At 45.7% G+C, this 15526-nt stretch overlaps 3 protein-coding genes across 6 annotated transcripts in view; 1 reads left to right on the forward strand and 2 right to left on the reverse strand.

Annotated features, from left to right (window-relative positions):
- Window positions 1–2182, reverse strand: part of VMP1 (vacuole membrane protein 1) — a 68351-nt gene extending 66169 nt beyond the window's left edge. The window contains exon 1 of one of the 3 annotated variants that reach the window (XM_086762831.1): window positions 2085–2182. The gene's annotated coding sequence lies outside the window, so the exon portion shown is untranslated. The remainder of the gene's footprint in view (window positions 1–2084) is intronic. The other 2 variants (XM_086762832.1, XM_086762833.1) reach the window with 2 other exon arrangements.
- A 60-nt stretch (window positions 2183–2242) lies between these two features.
- PTRH2 (peptidyl-tRNA hydrolase 2) lies at window positions 2243–3495 on the forward strand. The gene has a single exon (XM_010130609.2). The coding sequence runs from the start codon at window positions 2855–2857 to the stop codon at window positions 3365–3367; it is 513 nt and encodes a 170-aa protein (XP_010128911.1). The 5' UTR covers window positions 2243–2854; the 3' UTR covers window positions 3368–3495.
- A 2056-nt stretch (window positions 3496–5551) lies between these two features.
- Window positions 5552–15526, reverse strand: part of CLTC (clathrin heavy chain) — a 32534-nt gene continuing 22559 nt past the window's right edge. Inside the window, exons 21-33 of one of the 2 annotated variants that reach the window (XM_086762742.1) lie at window positions 15270–15462; window positions 14652–14809; window positions 14270–14434; window positions 14069–14176; window positions 13779–13946; window positions 13458–13607; window positions 13068–13199; window positions 12810–12920; window positions 11951–12121; window positions 11446–11667; window positions 10345–10365; window positions 7315–7390; window positions 5552–6981 (exon numbers count right to left, since the gene is read on the reverse strand). In XM_086762742.1, coding sequence (XP_086618868.1) covers window positions 6857–6981; window positions 7315–7390; window positions 10345–10365; window positions 11446–11667; window positions 11951–12121; window positions 12810–12920; window positions 13068–13199; window positions 13458–13607; window positions 13779–13946; window positions 14069–14176; window positions 14270–14434; window positions 14652–14809; window positions 15270–15462 — 1800 coding nt within the window. In that variant the 3' untranslated portion in view covers window positions 5552–6856. The remainder of the gene's footprint in view (window positions 6982–7314; window positions 7391–10344; window positions 10366–11445; window positions 11668–11950; window positions 12122–12809; window positions 12921–13067; window positions 13200–13457; window positions 13608–13778; window positions 13947–14068; window positions 14177–14269; window positions 14435–14651; window positions 14810–15269; window positions 15463–15526) is intronic. The other variant, XM_086762744.1, reaches the window with a different exon arrangement.

Below are 15526 nucleotides of genomic sequence, written 5' to 3' on the forward strand. Positions count from 1 at the left end.
TGCCCCATGACTATGGCTCCTACCTGCTACAGGAAGACAAAAAGCTTAATGTTGCAACAGCTTCAAGGCCATGCTCTTTGTTCTCATGGAATGGCAAAGTCCATCCAGCTCACACTTCCCCTCAAGTAACCCAAGTTAAAGTTCAGGAGCAGTAGTTTTTTGTTTTAAAATCAAAGGTTGTTAACAAATAAGAGGAGATCTCAAAATACGCACTAATTACACAGAACACTCTAAGGAGAGGTATTCACAAGATGTAGTCAGAAAGAGTTATGACATTCAAAAGATATTCAAAGATAACCAGAGGAAAAAAAGCTTTAAGGTGGAAAGAGTGCAGACGTTCCAGCTGAGAGGCTTGCTTCCAGCATACTCACCTTCCTCATTGCTACCACCCACTCAAAAGCTACGAGGTCTTCTCCCATCCTTTCCCACAGAAATGACAAGTACCATTGATTTCAGCTGCTAAGTAGGACAAGAAGCCTAGCTCGAATTAATAAGTAGTGTTCACCTCCCATTGCACAACCGGAAACATGTTTTTCAAGCTCTCAACTGAAAACACGGGATGAAGCCATCATTAAACTGTCACTTCTGACCAGTAAGGAACAAAGAACAGTCCATCCCATGCTGCAGATACAATGGATCGAAAGAAAGAGGACTGGCACCCTGAAGCCCATTTCAATAGGGAAATTAATGCATTAAGAAGAGCTCATATGCGCTATCCGAAGGTAAGGCATAAAGCACGAGAACCCCCGATCGACCTCTCTGTCAGGAGCTGGGGTTAAACAACCTTAGAGGACCAGAAGTCCTAACAGTAAAAAAGTACCAAACGCCACTGCTCCAACAAAATTTGTATACTCCAAGGCATAAAAGAGGAATATCGCACTCTCTCCACCTCAGAGTGCTCAACTCACGTTATTAATGTTAACTAAACCAGGATAGCCACTTGTTGGTAAGCACCACCTCAAATAGCAGAGGAAACAAGGACAGGAGAGAACCCTGAAGAAATGTGATACATGCAGTTCAAAGTGGATAACCTGGATTCACAGCACTTTATAGATAAACAGCCACTATCAGACAAACTTATTACCCCCTTCCCTCAGGTCACCTACATGACTTGCCAAACATCTCAGAGGCAAAACTGGCACAAAACAGGAATCTTACTGCTTTATTACCTTCTGTAATGACTAGATGACACCGGCCAGAAGACTGCAAACCTGACAAACACATCTAGGGGCTTCACTTCCGTCAACAGAAACGAGACACTAAGAGTCTTCATGGATTTGGGCCTAGCCACCCAAGCCCACAGGAGAAGCCACAGCCTCTAGGCGCAAGGACAGCCGGCGCGATGCTGAGGATGCAGTTGGCACCCCAGCTAGGAAAGCACAAGACATTCCTACTGGAAAAGCAGGCAAAGACCACCGGTGTCCGACTCTTTGCAGCTGGAAGGATGAATTTCTCACTGTGTCATCAGGCACCGTCCCCTGGGCCAAAGCAGGGCTATGCCACCGCACCGCTCCCGGGCTTTGGGCCAGCGTGAGGCAGAGCAGGTCTCCGGTGGGACGGGGATGAATTAGCAGCAGCACCGCTACGGCCCCGAACCACGGCGACCGGCTCCCTCCCGCCCTTCCAGGGGCTCGGGGACGGCTCCTTCCCCTCTCTGGCAACGCTCAGCCCGCGGTCGCCTCCTGGTTACCGCCACACGCAGCCCCCCCGCCCCGCCGGCCTCTCCCGCCCCCCCACTCCCGGCCCCAGGCTTGCACAACCCCGCGTGGGCCGTTGCCGGGTCACGGCTCCCCGGGACGCCGCCGGCTCCCCCCCCAACCCAAAACCTCCCCCCCCCCGCCACCAGCGCGGCCCGGCTATGGAGATGGGAGACGGGGGTGGGGGGGACTGCGCGACCCCAGGCCGGGGCGGCCGTGAGTGGAGCGGCCCCCGGGTCGGTGCTGAGGGGGAAGCGGGGCAGGTGCCGCCGAGGGAACGGCAGCGCGGATACCGGCCCGCGGGGGAAGCCCCTGCGGCAGCCAAGCCGAGCCCGAACCGAGCCCCCGCCCGCCCGCCCGCGCCGCGCCGCGCTGCGCTGCGCTCACCACGCTCGGTGCCGGCAGCTCCCGCTGGGCCCGGGCCAACCCGGAAGTGGGGAAGGGGCCAAGTCCCGGCCCTTCCCGCCCACCGGCGCGCGTCGCTTCCCGCGCGCCGTGCTCCCTCCCGCCCTGGTGACGTCATCTCGGGCGACGGCGACGCGGTGGCGGGCTGCTGGGCGCGCGGCGGGTGAGTGCGGGGGGGCCCTCACCACCGGGGCCCGTTTCGCCCTCGGTTTTTGCCTCCTTTCGTCATGGGACTGGGATTTACCCGGCACCGGCCTGCCCCGCTGCCGTCTCTTCCCTCGGGGGCTGCCGGGGCGCGGGGCCTGGTGGTACCGTGGCCGCCGCAGCCCTCGGTGGAGCCGGAGGCGGCTGCGCCCCGCCCCGCGCTCCCTGCCGGGCGCTGGAGCCCTAAAGCGAATTTTGGGTATTAACTTCACAAACCCCATCATTTTACCCTTTCTCTCCTAGTTTCTAGGTGTAGCTTTTACATAATTTGCAGGGTTTTTTTCCTTGGTTGTGCTTCTCGGGTCGAAGCCCGTTCCCGGTAGGTTGTGCACCGTCACCGCTGGCGTGTTTGCGACGAGGAAGCTGTCGCTGGGAAAGCAGGAGACCAGGCCAAGAAACGTCCTTTCCCAACACATGAAGACGGGATAATTCTTTTTTTTTTAACAAATATTGTCACCAAATAACCAGATACACTCTCACAACCTGTAAAATGCTCGAGTAAATCCTGTCTTTTCCCCTCCTTTCGTAGCCAGTCTCCAAAATCCGCCATGGATTATCTCTCTGAGCCCGGGTTCCTCAGCGTCCTCGCAGGAGTGGCGTGCGGAGTGTGCCTGGGATGGGGCATTCGCGGGAGACTTTTAAGGCGGCCCAAAGCCGGAATGCCTGCGCACAGCTCGGGGTGCGAAGCTGACATCATGGGAGAATCCGGGGAGTTCAAGATGGTGCTGATTGTCCGCAACGATTTAAAGATGGGAAAGGGTAAAGTAGCAGCACAGTGTTCTCATGCTGCTGTTTCTGCCTACAAGCAAGTTCAAAGAAGAAATCCTGAACTGCTGAAACAGTGGGAGTACTGCGGACAACCTAAAGTGGTCCTCAAAGCTCCTGATGAAGAGACTCTGATCCAGCTCCTGGCTGACGCTAAACACCTTGGACTGACTGTGAGCTTAATACAAGACGCGGGTCGTACTCAGATAGCTCCAGGCTCCCAGACCGTCCTTGGTATTGGACCGGGACCAGCCGATGTAATAGATAAAGTTTCTGGTCACCTAAAACTCTTCTAAACTGGGAACCAAAGAAATGTGAATGCATTGGTGTAGATCGGTACTGAAGGGATAAAATCCAAGGGTTGGGAATTTTCTCTGTGTTCTCTCAGTATAAATAAAATAACCAGTTTTTTAAGAGATTTGAATTTGCAAATCATGAGTTTCTCTAGCTTCTGTATTGTGTTCTAAAGTGGGAAGTAAAATGCTGGGCTCGGTGGAGTCGAGGACAGTAGAGCTGGCAAAACTTTACTACCTGCAAGAAGGAATCCAGACTCATGCCACTGATTGAGGATTTTGCACTTTGTCTGGTTTACTGGCTGATAGAAGCACTGGTAAAGTTTAAGTGTATTTGCCCCACGTGCTAGAAATGACAAGTTCCCCCTCTGCCTTACCGGAGGGTTATTTTCCCCAAGAGCTCCATTCTTTAATTCAGGGAAGAGTAGCTGCTGAAGCAGTTGCAGATTGCCCCACGCAGCTGGGGGTGGCCGTAGCTGACTTCCTGCACAAACAGTTTCTGCAGCGTAACTGATGCAATAGCTTGTAACTGGTGTGAGACCGAGTGAAACAGGCTTTGCAGGGAGAAGCTGTAAGCCGGGCTCCGCTCTGGTGTCTGTGTAGCTACTGCACCTGCGGGCATCTGCAAGCAGGTCAGCACACCTGGTCCAGCCAAGGTGTAGGGAGTTACCCAATGTATAACAGCTTGTCATACAGGGACTAACTTAAATCCTGTTTTACCTGGGATTAACAAGACTTCTTGGGTTTAAGGATGTTACTGGACAGAGTTTGGATCACAGTCATCATGGCTCATGTGTAAATACCCTCACAGTTCATTTGTAGCTCAAACGCTGCACTTCTAATAAAGGCCAAGTGCAAGGTCCTGCACCTGGGTCAGGGCAATCCCAGGCACAAATCCAGGCTGGGCGGGGAATGGATTGAGAGCAGCCCTGAGGAGAAGGACTTGGGGGTGCTGGTGGGTGAGAAGCTCAACATGAGCAGGCAATGCACCCTTGCAGCCCAGAAGGCCAACCGCATCCTGGGCCGCATCAAGAGAAGCATGGCCAGCAGGTCGAGGGAGGGGATTCTGCCCCTCTGCTCTGCCCTGGTGAGACCCCACCTGGAGTACTGCGTCCAGTTCTGGAGTCCCCAACACAAGAAGGACATGGACCAGTTGGAGAGGGTCCAGAGGAGGGCCACGAAGATGACAAAAGGGCTGGAGCACCTCTCTTACGAGGCCAGGCTGAGAGAGTTGGGGCTGTTCAGCCTGCAGAAGAGGAGGCTCCGGGGAGACCTGATAGCGGTCTTCCAGTACCTCAAGGGGGCCTACAAGAAAGATGGGGAAAGGCTGTTTAGTAGGGCCTGTTGCGATAGAACGGGAGGTAATGGTTTTAAAATAGAGGGGGGTAGATTTAGATTAGAAATTAGGAAAAAATTTTTTACGATGCAAGTTATAGAACACTGGAACAGGTTGCCCAGAAAGGTGGTGGAGGCCCCATCTCTGGAAGCGTTCAAGGCCAGGCTGGATGAGGCTCTGAGCAACCTGATCTGGTTGGAGATGTCCCTGCTCCTGGCAGGGGGGTTGGACTAGATGACCTTTGAAGGTCCCTTCCAACCCTAACCATTCTATGAGTCTATGATTCTAATGAGGTGGGCTTTCTAAAAGTCAGTTTTGTAACAACTGTTTTGGGAGAACACTGCTGCGAAGCACGCCTTGCCGCTTCTCAGCCCTGTCTTCCTTCTGTTCTCTCTTACACAAGATATTTCATAGGAACTCAAATGGATTTGTCTCCATCAGTCAAATTTTCAGACCCAGAGGGTCTTCCTTTCTCAAAGACTCAAACACAGAAAATGGGGAAGTTTTTATACTGCACCTCTTATTTAGGCATAATACTTTCCAAAGACCAGCGCTACTCACCGCAGACTTCTGCTCCACCGGAGTCTTGAACAAAGGACCTACAGCCTGTGGCAGGCTAAGCCTCACAGATGCCTAGACCCCCGTAACACATGGAACTGCTGCAGTGCTCGGCTGACAGGATCACACAAGACAAGTGTGGGGTCACAGGAGCAGGCAGGAGGGGGATTCGGCCTCAGAGCTGGAACCTGACCCTGAGGCCAGCTCCTGCTTAAGAGACAGAAGCTTCTACAGCTATCACAAATACAGCCAGTAATACTCATTACGCTCAAATATGACAGTATTCATAGAGAAACATTTAAGTCAATTTTATTTGAAGCTAAATATATTTAAGGCAACTTACATACCTAGAACATGATCTCAATTTAACTGACACACCCTACTACAATCCTAACGTATCATCTGCTCAAAGATGCTGTAGTTGACCACAGTGCAGCCAACTATTGAAAAGTGCTATTTTCTTCTCTCTGGCATAATCTTTCTATAGAAAAAGCATTACATAATTTCTCGTATTGCCCCCTCGGTGCAAGACACCACTAACGGTCTCCATGGCTGCTCTTCTAATGGCCCCTCCATAGCCTTGAATGTACGCACTCGCATGCCCCACACTAGCACTGTAATACTTGGTTCGAGTTCAAAGGTCCTTTTTGAAGACAGTAAAGTGAAGCTACCACTATGCAGCATGTCCACAGTCCAGTAATTTATTTTTAAATTGAGTAATTTCAAATTGCACAAACAAAACTGAACAGCAATATGCTTGAATTCTCTCTTCTGTACACTCAAAACAGTGATCTAAAACACCACAATATCCAACATACACAAACCTCAGGGCGGGGTTAGTAAATACACAGATTGGAATCATGGTGCTCTGTTCCTGAATGGAATGTCCCACAAAAGCACAGGATACAGCACAACATAAGGTCATCTGTTACATATGGAGTGAGCAAAAAGACACTAGCATTTTCTATATGCATCACTGGGAAAACCTGAATAGGTTAAGGGAAAAAAACAAAACAAAACAAAAACAAAAAATAAACTTTTACTCATTTTAAGTCAGGCAAGGTTGTCTGTACGCATTTTAAATTCTTTTAGAGCTATGCAATCCAACCAGGGTAGGATATGCTGATTAGTGTTGTCTCTTGTCAGCCGTCTCGCAAGGTCAAATACAAGTATCTCTGCTGTAGCTTTCTCCGAATATACAGTGAGACCCAAATGCGTTTAGAATAGACAGTACGTACTGTAAGCTGCTCACATACAAGGAACTTAAGATTCAATATTAGAGTTTAACACCATAGAGTGCAAATCAGAATCTTCACAATAGACTTAATGGTAATAAGCAGTCTTGCAAAAGCCCACTTGAACAAGGTTGTTTAAACTATTCCCCTTTTAAAGTAAAGTCTAAATGACATGGAATGTGAAAAAGATTTAACATAAGTGATTCAAATAGTTTGCGCTAGAAAAAACAGTCCTTCATGAAATAAAGGTTACAAGAACACGAGGCAGAACTCTTGCTTTTCCCTGTTATGAGTTAAAGCGGGGAGGGACGGTGGAGTTTCAGTAAGAAAATACGCTAGCTCCAAACTGACTTGTGCTGCATCTTACATGCTGTACCCAAAGCCAGGCTGCGGTTGCCCGTACGGAGGTGCAGTGTAGCCATAGCCAAAAGGTGCTTGTGGAGGAACTGCGACACTGGGTCCTGCTGTCAACATTAGCTGTGGCTGACCTGGAAAACAGAAGTTTCATCTTTATTCCTCGGTGCCGAGAGTTCAGTCAGCAGAATTCCTGCAGCTACCCTGGAGATGTTTGTACGTTTAACAACAACTCCCTAGTATGAGCTAGGACAATCTTAAATCCTACAGTCCCTGCCCAATCTCAGCAGCAGCAGCATTAGAGTTGTACTTTATCTACTGTTTCGGAACACATTCCCTTGAGACTTGATTTCACATGAAGAGCGTTCCCATTTTCAAGGACTTCCTTGGGAAAAAAACACACATCTAGAGAAGCGTTGATTTAAAAGTGAAATGTGTTACTGACAACACATGAACTAAAGCATTACCATAAACGATAGGTTGTGTTTCTGTAGCTTGCTCCTCTTCCTTTCTCAAAGACTCTGATGCATCCAGTTTATCCACCTGGAATCAAGACCAACAATTAAAAAAATTCCTCTGAAAGACATACTTATTCATGGCAGAGAAGTGGAAAAGCCTTAGTGGTATGTTAACACCCATCAAGAAAAGGAGACCATTTACAAGTTAAGATCAATTCAAGTAGCAATGTTGGTACTGGTGCAGTCAAGATTGTCTGTTTCCTGAAGAAAAACCCCTAATAGAGGGATTTGTGCAACTTCTTTGAAAGCTCACTCCAGGCTGAAGCTTTGTATGAAAGGTCCCATACTGGACTAGAGCTACTTTGACATCAGTAAGCTCATCGGTGTTGCTCCAGCTGCTTCAAACCAACAGCCTTAGGACACAAACTCAGGTTTTAGCACTGTCAGTTGGAGACCTTTGGTGTTGGAGCAATTGCTAAAAAAAAAAAATAAAATGATAAAAAAAATAAAATAAAAAAAAATGCCCAGACCTGGAGAAGTTTCCCTGAATGGAACATTGAGGCAAAGTAATCTGAAGTTGGTATTCGTATGGGGCAGACTGCAATAGCATCCGACATGTCACTTGAGCCTCAAGATTTCACTTTCCAAACCCATTCACTCATGCAACTTAAGTTCAAATGCAGAGAATGCATGTGTATAAGACTTGCTTTTTTCCACTCTAGAACTGTGTGGCAGTCAGCCTAAACCCACAAATACTCAAACTTGCTCGAGCTTAACACACAGTGACAAGACAAGACTAGCCAGCTTCACTCTGCTGCACAGCAAGTGCAATTGTGCTGTTAGCCCACCCCTACAGAAAGGCAAGAGAAGAAACTTGTTCTGCAGTGAAATATTGCTTGTTACTGAAACAGATCCAAGGAAATTCAGCATCACTATAGTCTAAGGCAGGCCCTGAAACTAAACCCACAAAAATTAGCTATTGATATTTTACCTGGGAGATGAGATTTAGAATAAAGTCAGAGACAACCATGCCAATTACTTTTTAAGACAGTAAGACAACTCACAAACTGGATGAATCTTTCATTTCATTTGTGTCCTTAAAGGAGATTGAAGGCAGGTTTCCTGTACTCACACAGGGTCAGCATTACTCATTCAGCTACACCAGCATCCAGGAGTTGAACAGTTTTCAGCTTAACTGTGCTACATTAGCAAGTATTTGCAGGCAGCTCTAATGGCTTTCCTCCATTTAGTTGTGAATTACAGCACATGTTCTATAAACCTGTTAATTTGTAACCTCAATTAGAGGCATAAATCCAGGAAGTGGCACAAGTCCTGAGCTTCACAAGTTCATTCATTGACCGGGCTTTCATGGCCAGCCTTTCTGTTGCCTCACCAGTATCCGGCTCGCTGCTGTCAAAGGGCACAGGAGTGTATGTATTGAGTCAAGACCCAATTCCAGACACTGTGCTGAGAACTGCACTGTTTTTAACTTGATTAGCAACACACTGACCACAGAAGCACAAGTTTAGAGATGCAAATCCAAGGAGAATGCGCACAGTTTGCTACTAAGCAGAGGCATTTGGCTTACGCACACTTGGAAAGCCTCCAGCCCAGGACATTTAATGCATTTTGGACCCAGTTTTGATGCCTCCCATCAGAGCTAAACAAATATTTACAAGTTTGAAACAGCCTGCAGGATGGTTCTTACACCAGGTTCAGTACCCTAACACACTTGTAGCAAGATTGTTTTAAAGGCTTTTCCACAGGAACTGCAATAAGCTGCAGAGGAAAAGTAACATGCATTCAATGTTATTGTGTTATGTGTGCATGAAAAAGAGGCAAGAGTACTGAAGCAAGAGTGAGGTCTGAAGATGACTGCCATACAGGCTCCCCCCAAAAAACCACACGCAGCCCACAGCAATGTCTTGTAGCTTAAGGAATAGTGGGATGTAATTGCAATGACTGCTACACATGCGTAGTTTATGCAAACACTGCAGTTCAATTACCTTTTTTCACACACACGCTTTCTTACTGCCTCACTTACTAGCTGCTGAAGGACCTTACACCACACATTTTAGTCAGGTTAGCCTTGAGTTCCAGTGGTGTCATTACAGACATCTTGTCACCAAGAAGCAGTGTGCATTTAGTCCATCTTCAAGGCATTTGTCAGTTTGTTCACCCTTTGCTCAACCACATTGATGGAACACTCACACTAAGGCTGACCTCCTGTCTAAGGAGAATTGGGAGTGCTATTTGTACAGAAGCAGATGGACAGGAACCTTAGAGACTGCCCTTTGGAAGGGCAAAACTGCATAGCAAAAGGCAAGCCTCAGAGCAGCCTCAAGAGCAATAAGCACTACTTTTTTTTTTTTTTTTTAAATGAGGTAGCAAAAGAAGTTTAATGAAGCTGAAGAGCTTGGAACGCAGTCTTTTTTGCACAACTACAAGGAAGAGAACCACAGACTTCATCTAATAGCTGAAGTTTTAACTTGCTGTGTGAACTAGAGCACCATGTGGATTCAACTAGCACCATAAGAACTGGACACCTGAATGAGGAAGAGTCCCTTCTGAAGCAGCTAGTATCTATTCTGCCTACTGTCAGCACACATTAGTAGTGGTCAAGAGATCAGAAACTGGATCACAGCCCTTGAACTAGCAAATGCCATACTGATTTATGGTTCAGAGACAGTGGTCCAAGACTTAATCATTTCTTATTGTAGGAGGTTCTTCCAGTCAGATTGACTGTCAAATAATAGCACTTGTGTATCCTTTTGATATCAGGTTGACTGTGATCCAACTGATCACCCATATGCCCTTCCTGAGGACCTATTAGCTTATTAGTAGCAAATGAATCTACTTTTGTCCTACAGCACTAGCTACTTGTAGAGTTAAACAATTTGCATATGCTTTAGTGATATTTTGTTTAGGGGAAAAGCAGTAGCAGCAGTGTAGTAAACATAGGAAAGAAAAAAAACTCATGCAGAATCCTTAGACTTAGTCCTCCAGACTTAAAGATGGAAAACAAGAATCAACTTTCACCTTTTCCTTTATTGCATCAACCTGCAAAGGAATTCAGAAGGTGCAGCTTAGAAAAATCAAATTCCATATTTAGCATATAAAAGGTAGAAACAAAAGCGTCAGGGAAGAAATAATTAAGGTACAGGTGAGTAAAAACAGAGATACACCAGAAGTATCTGCTTTAGAAAGGCAGCCCTGCTTGTTCCTAGATCTTCCTGCATTGATTTCGTTAGCTACACTACAGTTATATCCTAGTCCTTTAGCAGATCATGAAGTTTTAAGAATCCTTCTTTAAGACTACTACTCTCAAGAGAGGCCTAATGTTAGCTTGGTACATCAGGCATATCTGACAAGCAACACGCTATTGCTCAGCTGGCTCCCCACCTCCCCCAAAATACAGCAAGCTGCTGTAGGACTAGAGTAGTCCTACCTTTAGAAGTAACAGCCAGGCAAGCCTTCTAGATAAACAGGCACTCTAGTCTCCATTGACTTGAGCATTGAGTTAAGCTTTTTACTTCTCACAGAAGGAGTGTCAATTGTTAAGGAATTTACACCATTTCACTTGAAGATACTCTAAAGCTTCAGCTGGGCAAATCTTGCTAGTGACAGCTGGTATTTAACTCAAATCTGGTTCAAGTCTGTCAGAGCATTACCAGGTACTTTCCCCATTCTAAGTCACTTCAAACAAAAGCCGAGTCATAATTAGTGCCATTAAGTATCAGAGCCACATTTTAGTTTAATTGCACAGCAGACCAAGTTAATTCAACATCTAGCTATAAAGCATTTTTAGTATATAGTCTAGAATTTAGTTAGAGCTTGATCCCAGCTGAGATTCCTGACTGACACAGCACATGAGAAGCCTGACTCCTGGAACTACTTTAAGGCACTGCCCATGGTCAGACAAATACTACTGATGTAACTGGTAGATAGAGCGGAGTCTGCAAGTGTTTCAGTCTCTTAGAGGGCGAAGTCTCTCCCCAGATGGACTGAAAAATAAGTGTGGACATGGACAGACAGACATTTGACAAAGCCCACATCAATGTTAGTAGCAAGCAGACAGTCTCAAGGCATACACCACAGTGACTGACAAGCTTCCAGTGTTGGAGAAGCACCTGCTCTTACCTTGGTCAAGTACTCCTTCATGACCTGAATAAAGTATGGCATGGCAAAGTCCATGATGTTGTGCCTCCACGCTGTTTCCAAGACAACATCCGGCCTCAGGAGATCATAGCAAGTGAAAAGACAAGCACCAAAGCATTCTCTCTTGTTCTCCTGCAAGAACCACTGCAACAACTCTTCTGCCAACTCAGTATCTTTGGATTCTGATGCATACTGCATTGCATCCTACAATGGGAGAGAATCTGTTTAGCCTCAGGTGCCACAGCACAATCACTGACATGGCTGCAGTATTTAACTAAGCTACAACCTGTTACTGACATTAGCAGGGAAGAGGCATTCCATGACTTGTTTGCAAGAAATCTGCCCATCTATTGCCACTTCAAAGCAAGATTTGCCAGATTAGCAACAGGCACCAAAAGTGGCATCCAAAAAGATGCAGCTTTGCTAGGAAGTCACAGGTCTCCAAACAAGCCAAGTATGCTAAACCAGACCTGTGTAGTGGTCCTACCTTATACAGCCTGTCTTTCTTACAGAGCTCTACACTCTGTTTCCAGCGATTGTTTCCTTTGAAGAGATACGCAGCAATTCTTCGGAACTCTATTAGTTCATGTTTCTCCAAACGTTGAGCAAGAGAAATGTTGTCAAAGTTGTCATAAGCATCTATTGAAGTCCTAAGAGCCTGATTAAGCAGAAAAAAAAGTGAGTCACACCTCAAATGTACAACTGTATCTAACAAGATGCAAACATTTTCCATACATCTTAGTTCTGTATTCCTACTTCTAGGAGGATAAAGTACTCTAGCCAGACCTGCAGAGATCTACCTTTTTTTTTTGAGAAGCCAATGTTTGACACACATGGAATTTAGCATATTCCAGTAGTGATCACTGAGATTAAGAGCCTCTGAATACCAGACAGCTGTTCTCTCAAAACAGTAGAACAGCTAGACATCATAAATGTTTGCCCTTTCTGAAAGTTCTTTCCTCAGCACCCACTGCTTGCCTTAAATAATTTGTTACACTCATAACCAAGTAGCCAGTCTATCCCCTATAGGAACGACCCAAAAAGCTCCCACAAAGCCCCTAACACTTCTCCACTTAATCCTCAGCTAGTCACCACTACTAGTTCAGTTTGAAGTGGCGAAGAACATATGCTTAAGGAATGCAAATTAACAGCAAACAGGTAAAATCTATTGAAAATGAGAGAGAACCTGTGTTTCCAGACATTGAGCAGGCACCCAGAATATTAGGTTAATACTGACACCTTGAATAGAGCTTTGAAATGTAGGAATAGCTGCTTCTAGTACGAAGCATACCCGACATGCAAGTCACCACCCATTCCAGATACTGCCATTTCAAGACAAAACATACCTGGTAGTCTTCTTCAATAATGAAGAGGTTGTTCAGGGACTCATTCACTGATTTGTTGTTGTGATTTTGAACAGAGCGCAAGTAAGGCTTAACCAGTGGTAGCTGTTTAACCTTCAAGGAATCAGGTAGATAAATTTAAGTCAAGATAACTTTTTGTAGAGGTCTCCTAGCATCTTCCCTGTGAAGCAGCAGTGAAGTAGCTAAGCATTTTAAAATGCTACTACAGCTAAATGCTTTTCCACATAGCAGGAAAATTACCTTTGTGAAGAAGGTGACTGCACGGGTGTGGTCAAGCCGAGGGGACAACACCATCAGCAGGTCATTGAGCAACAGAGGTTTAAATTCCAAATAGAACTGGACTGCCTTGTAATACAGCTCCACATTGGCCACCTAGAGATGAGTAAGGATGCACATTCAGAGCAGAAGCATGATTGTAGAGGAATCCAAACAAGAGACAGACACAACCGCAGCCACCCATCCAAGACTCAATTCATGTCTCTAGAAGTCTCTTTAGTTATTGTAATTGACTTGCTTTGCAATTATGCGGAAATATCAATAATCTTGAATTTTAAATAGGCTATTAGTGGAGGAAGAGATCTGAAGTGCACATAGCAAGAAATTTACCTCCTTTCAGTAGGAAAGTAATACCTTAGTGATGATATCTTTGAACTGGCCTTCCTTCCAAGCATCTGTTGGGTGATTCATCATTGTGATGATGGCATTATCATATTCTTCATACTTATCATATAAGAACACCAGTTCAGCCCACAGATGGGCTTGTTCTGCAGCTCTCAGAACCTAAGCAAAAGGCAGATTAGAAATTCCAGTTAACATATATTGCTGTCAGCATCCATCAGCGCTCAGGCTTTAGTGCTGTTAATAAACTCAAGAAATGCCATTCCAAAAGCTAGGATACAGACAAACCCAACAGACGCGTTTTAAGTTAAATTTAAGGCCTCGGACTCTCACCTTGGGGATGTTGACTCTGGACCAGAACAGCTCCAAGTGCTCCCTCATCTTCTGTGGCTTGAATTTGGAGTAGAGAATTGCTAGCTCTGTAAACATCCCCATGTGCGCTCGCTCAAGTCCAAGTGCTGCTTCCAACATAGTTATCAGCTCTTCAAAGTAGCCACGATCCTAAGATATACAGACAGTTAGATGTTTCACATTAGAAAGCAACCTGACTAAATTTCCAGCTTTGGACAGTTACCACATAAGAATTTAGACTTTGACTGTACAACAGGAGTCAGCTTAATTACCTGGTAATAGTTAATTAGCTCTTCCAACTCATCTGCATGAACTACAATATGAAGTCCACACATCTGGGCCAGGCGGAATTCTTTTCCATCAACACAAGCGAAGCAGACCTGGAATGGACAATTGCATTATTGCTCATTATCAAAGCTTCTGAAGAGGCTACAGCTTTGAAGTCCCTCAACTTATATAATCAGTAAGTTTACCTCTTTCCATGTGCGAGTGCTGTTTGCTTTCCGAGCACCATCCACAGCTGCCTGGTATTCACCTAGGTGAACTAAAGTCGAGGCTAAACGGCCAAAGTTGGAGACATTGTTATACAACAGCTTAGCTGCTTCATACATCTTTTCATCGTAACAGCGATCGCCAACCTACAGGAGAGCATAACAAGGTTATTCTTGCAGCTTTTCAGGCAAAGGCTTACCTAAAATATGTAGCATTCAAGCCATTATCAAAATGGAAGTGCCTCTTAAGTCCAAGATCTATCTGCATATCCAAAGAGAGAGAAGTCCCAACACCCCTCTGGTTAGCAAGGCCTAAGGAGCCTGCTGCTATGATTCAGCAAAATTGAAACTCAGTCTCACTCACTTGCTGGATATGTGCATTGTTGGGTCCATTGATAAACTCCTCTAGCTCTGCTAGACGATTTGTTTTAGCAAGAGCAAAGATTAATTCTGTTTCCACATATGACTCCCGGGCCTTCTTGCGTGCCATCTGGAGATACTTCACCAGTTCTTCCCAGTTTCCTGTGAAACAGAGTTCAGAATGCTTACTTTCCGCCACTGAGGACAGTTGTGCTCAAGCTATACTACCAGCTCAATCTAGCTTGCCGTAAGTATTTTTACAGCTATTTCCCAACAATCAAGACTAGCCTTCGTACTGCACACGCTACATTAGATTAATGAAGTCACCTTACAACAGGCCTAACTAAATAAATCCTGGTATTTAACTCCATGCAAAGACATCCTTAGTCACAACGGTATCCAACAGCAGTCTCCAGCTAGCTAAAGAAGGTATTTATAAGACCACTGATTACCTGCAAATGGAATAGACTATCTTTTCCCATTCTCATTTAGGGCAGTCTTTGAAGGACCACATTCCTCTACTTGCATCAAGATACATGTTTGGCAGAACTGCAGTTTGAGCAACAGACCACGCAAAAGAGCTGAACATCAACAGCAAAGATTCAAATAAAACTTATCATACCACTGGCATTGGCAGCTTGAACAACTTCCATGTATGAGGAAGGATCATCTGCTTTAATATACGAGTCAATTGCTTCCTTTACCATCCCCTTCTGAAGCTGTGCTTTAGCCAGCTGACTCCATACAGCAGGCTCATTGCAGCGTTCAGCAAATTCATACGCACGATCCAGGTTTCCAATGTGCTCTATTAACACCTAAAGAAAGGGTTACCGTGATCAGCCGCTATCTATAAAGGTCAGTTTTACCAGACACCAAGCT

Source organism: Chlamydotis macqueenii, chromosome 19 (assembly GCF_036417535.1).
Source record: "Chlamydotis macqueenii isolate bChlMac1 chromosome 19, bChlMac1.mat, whole genome shotgun sequence".
Taxonomy (NCBI): Eukaryota; Metazoa; Chordata; class Aves; order Otidiformes; family Otididae; genus Chlamydotis; species Chlamydotis macqueenii.

Excerpts from the sequence above, each read along its gene's own strand:
- PTRH2 (XM_010130609.2), top strand. The coding sequence starts at position 2,855 with ATGGATTATCTCTCTGAGCCCGGGTTCCTCAGCGTCCTCGCAGGAGTG.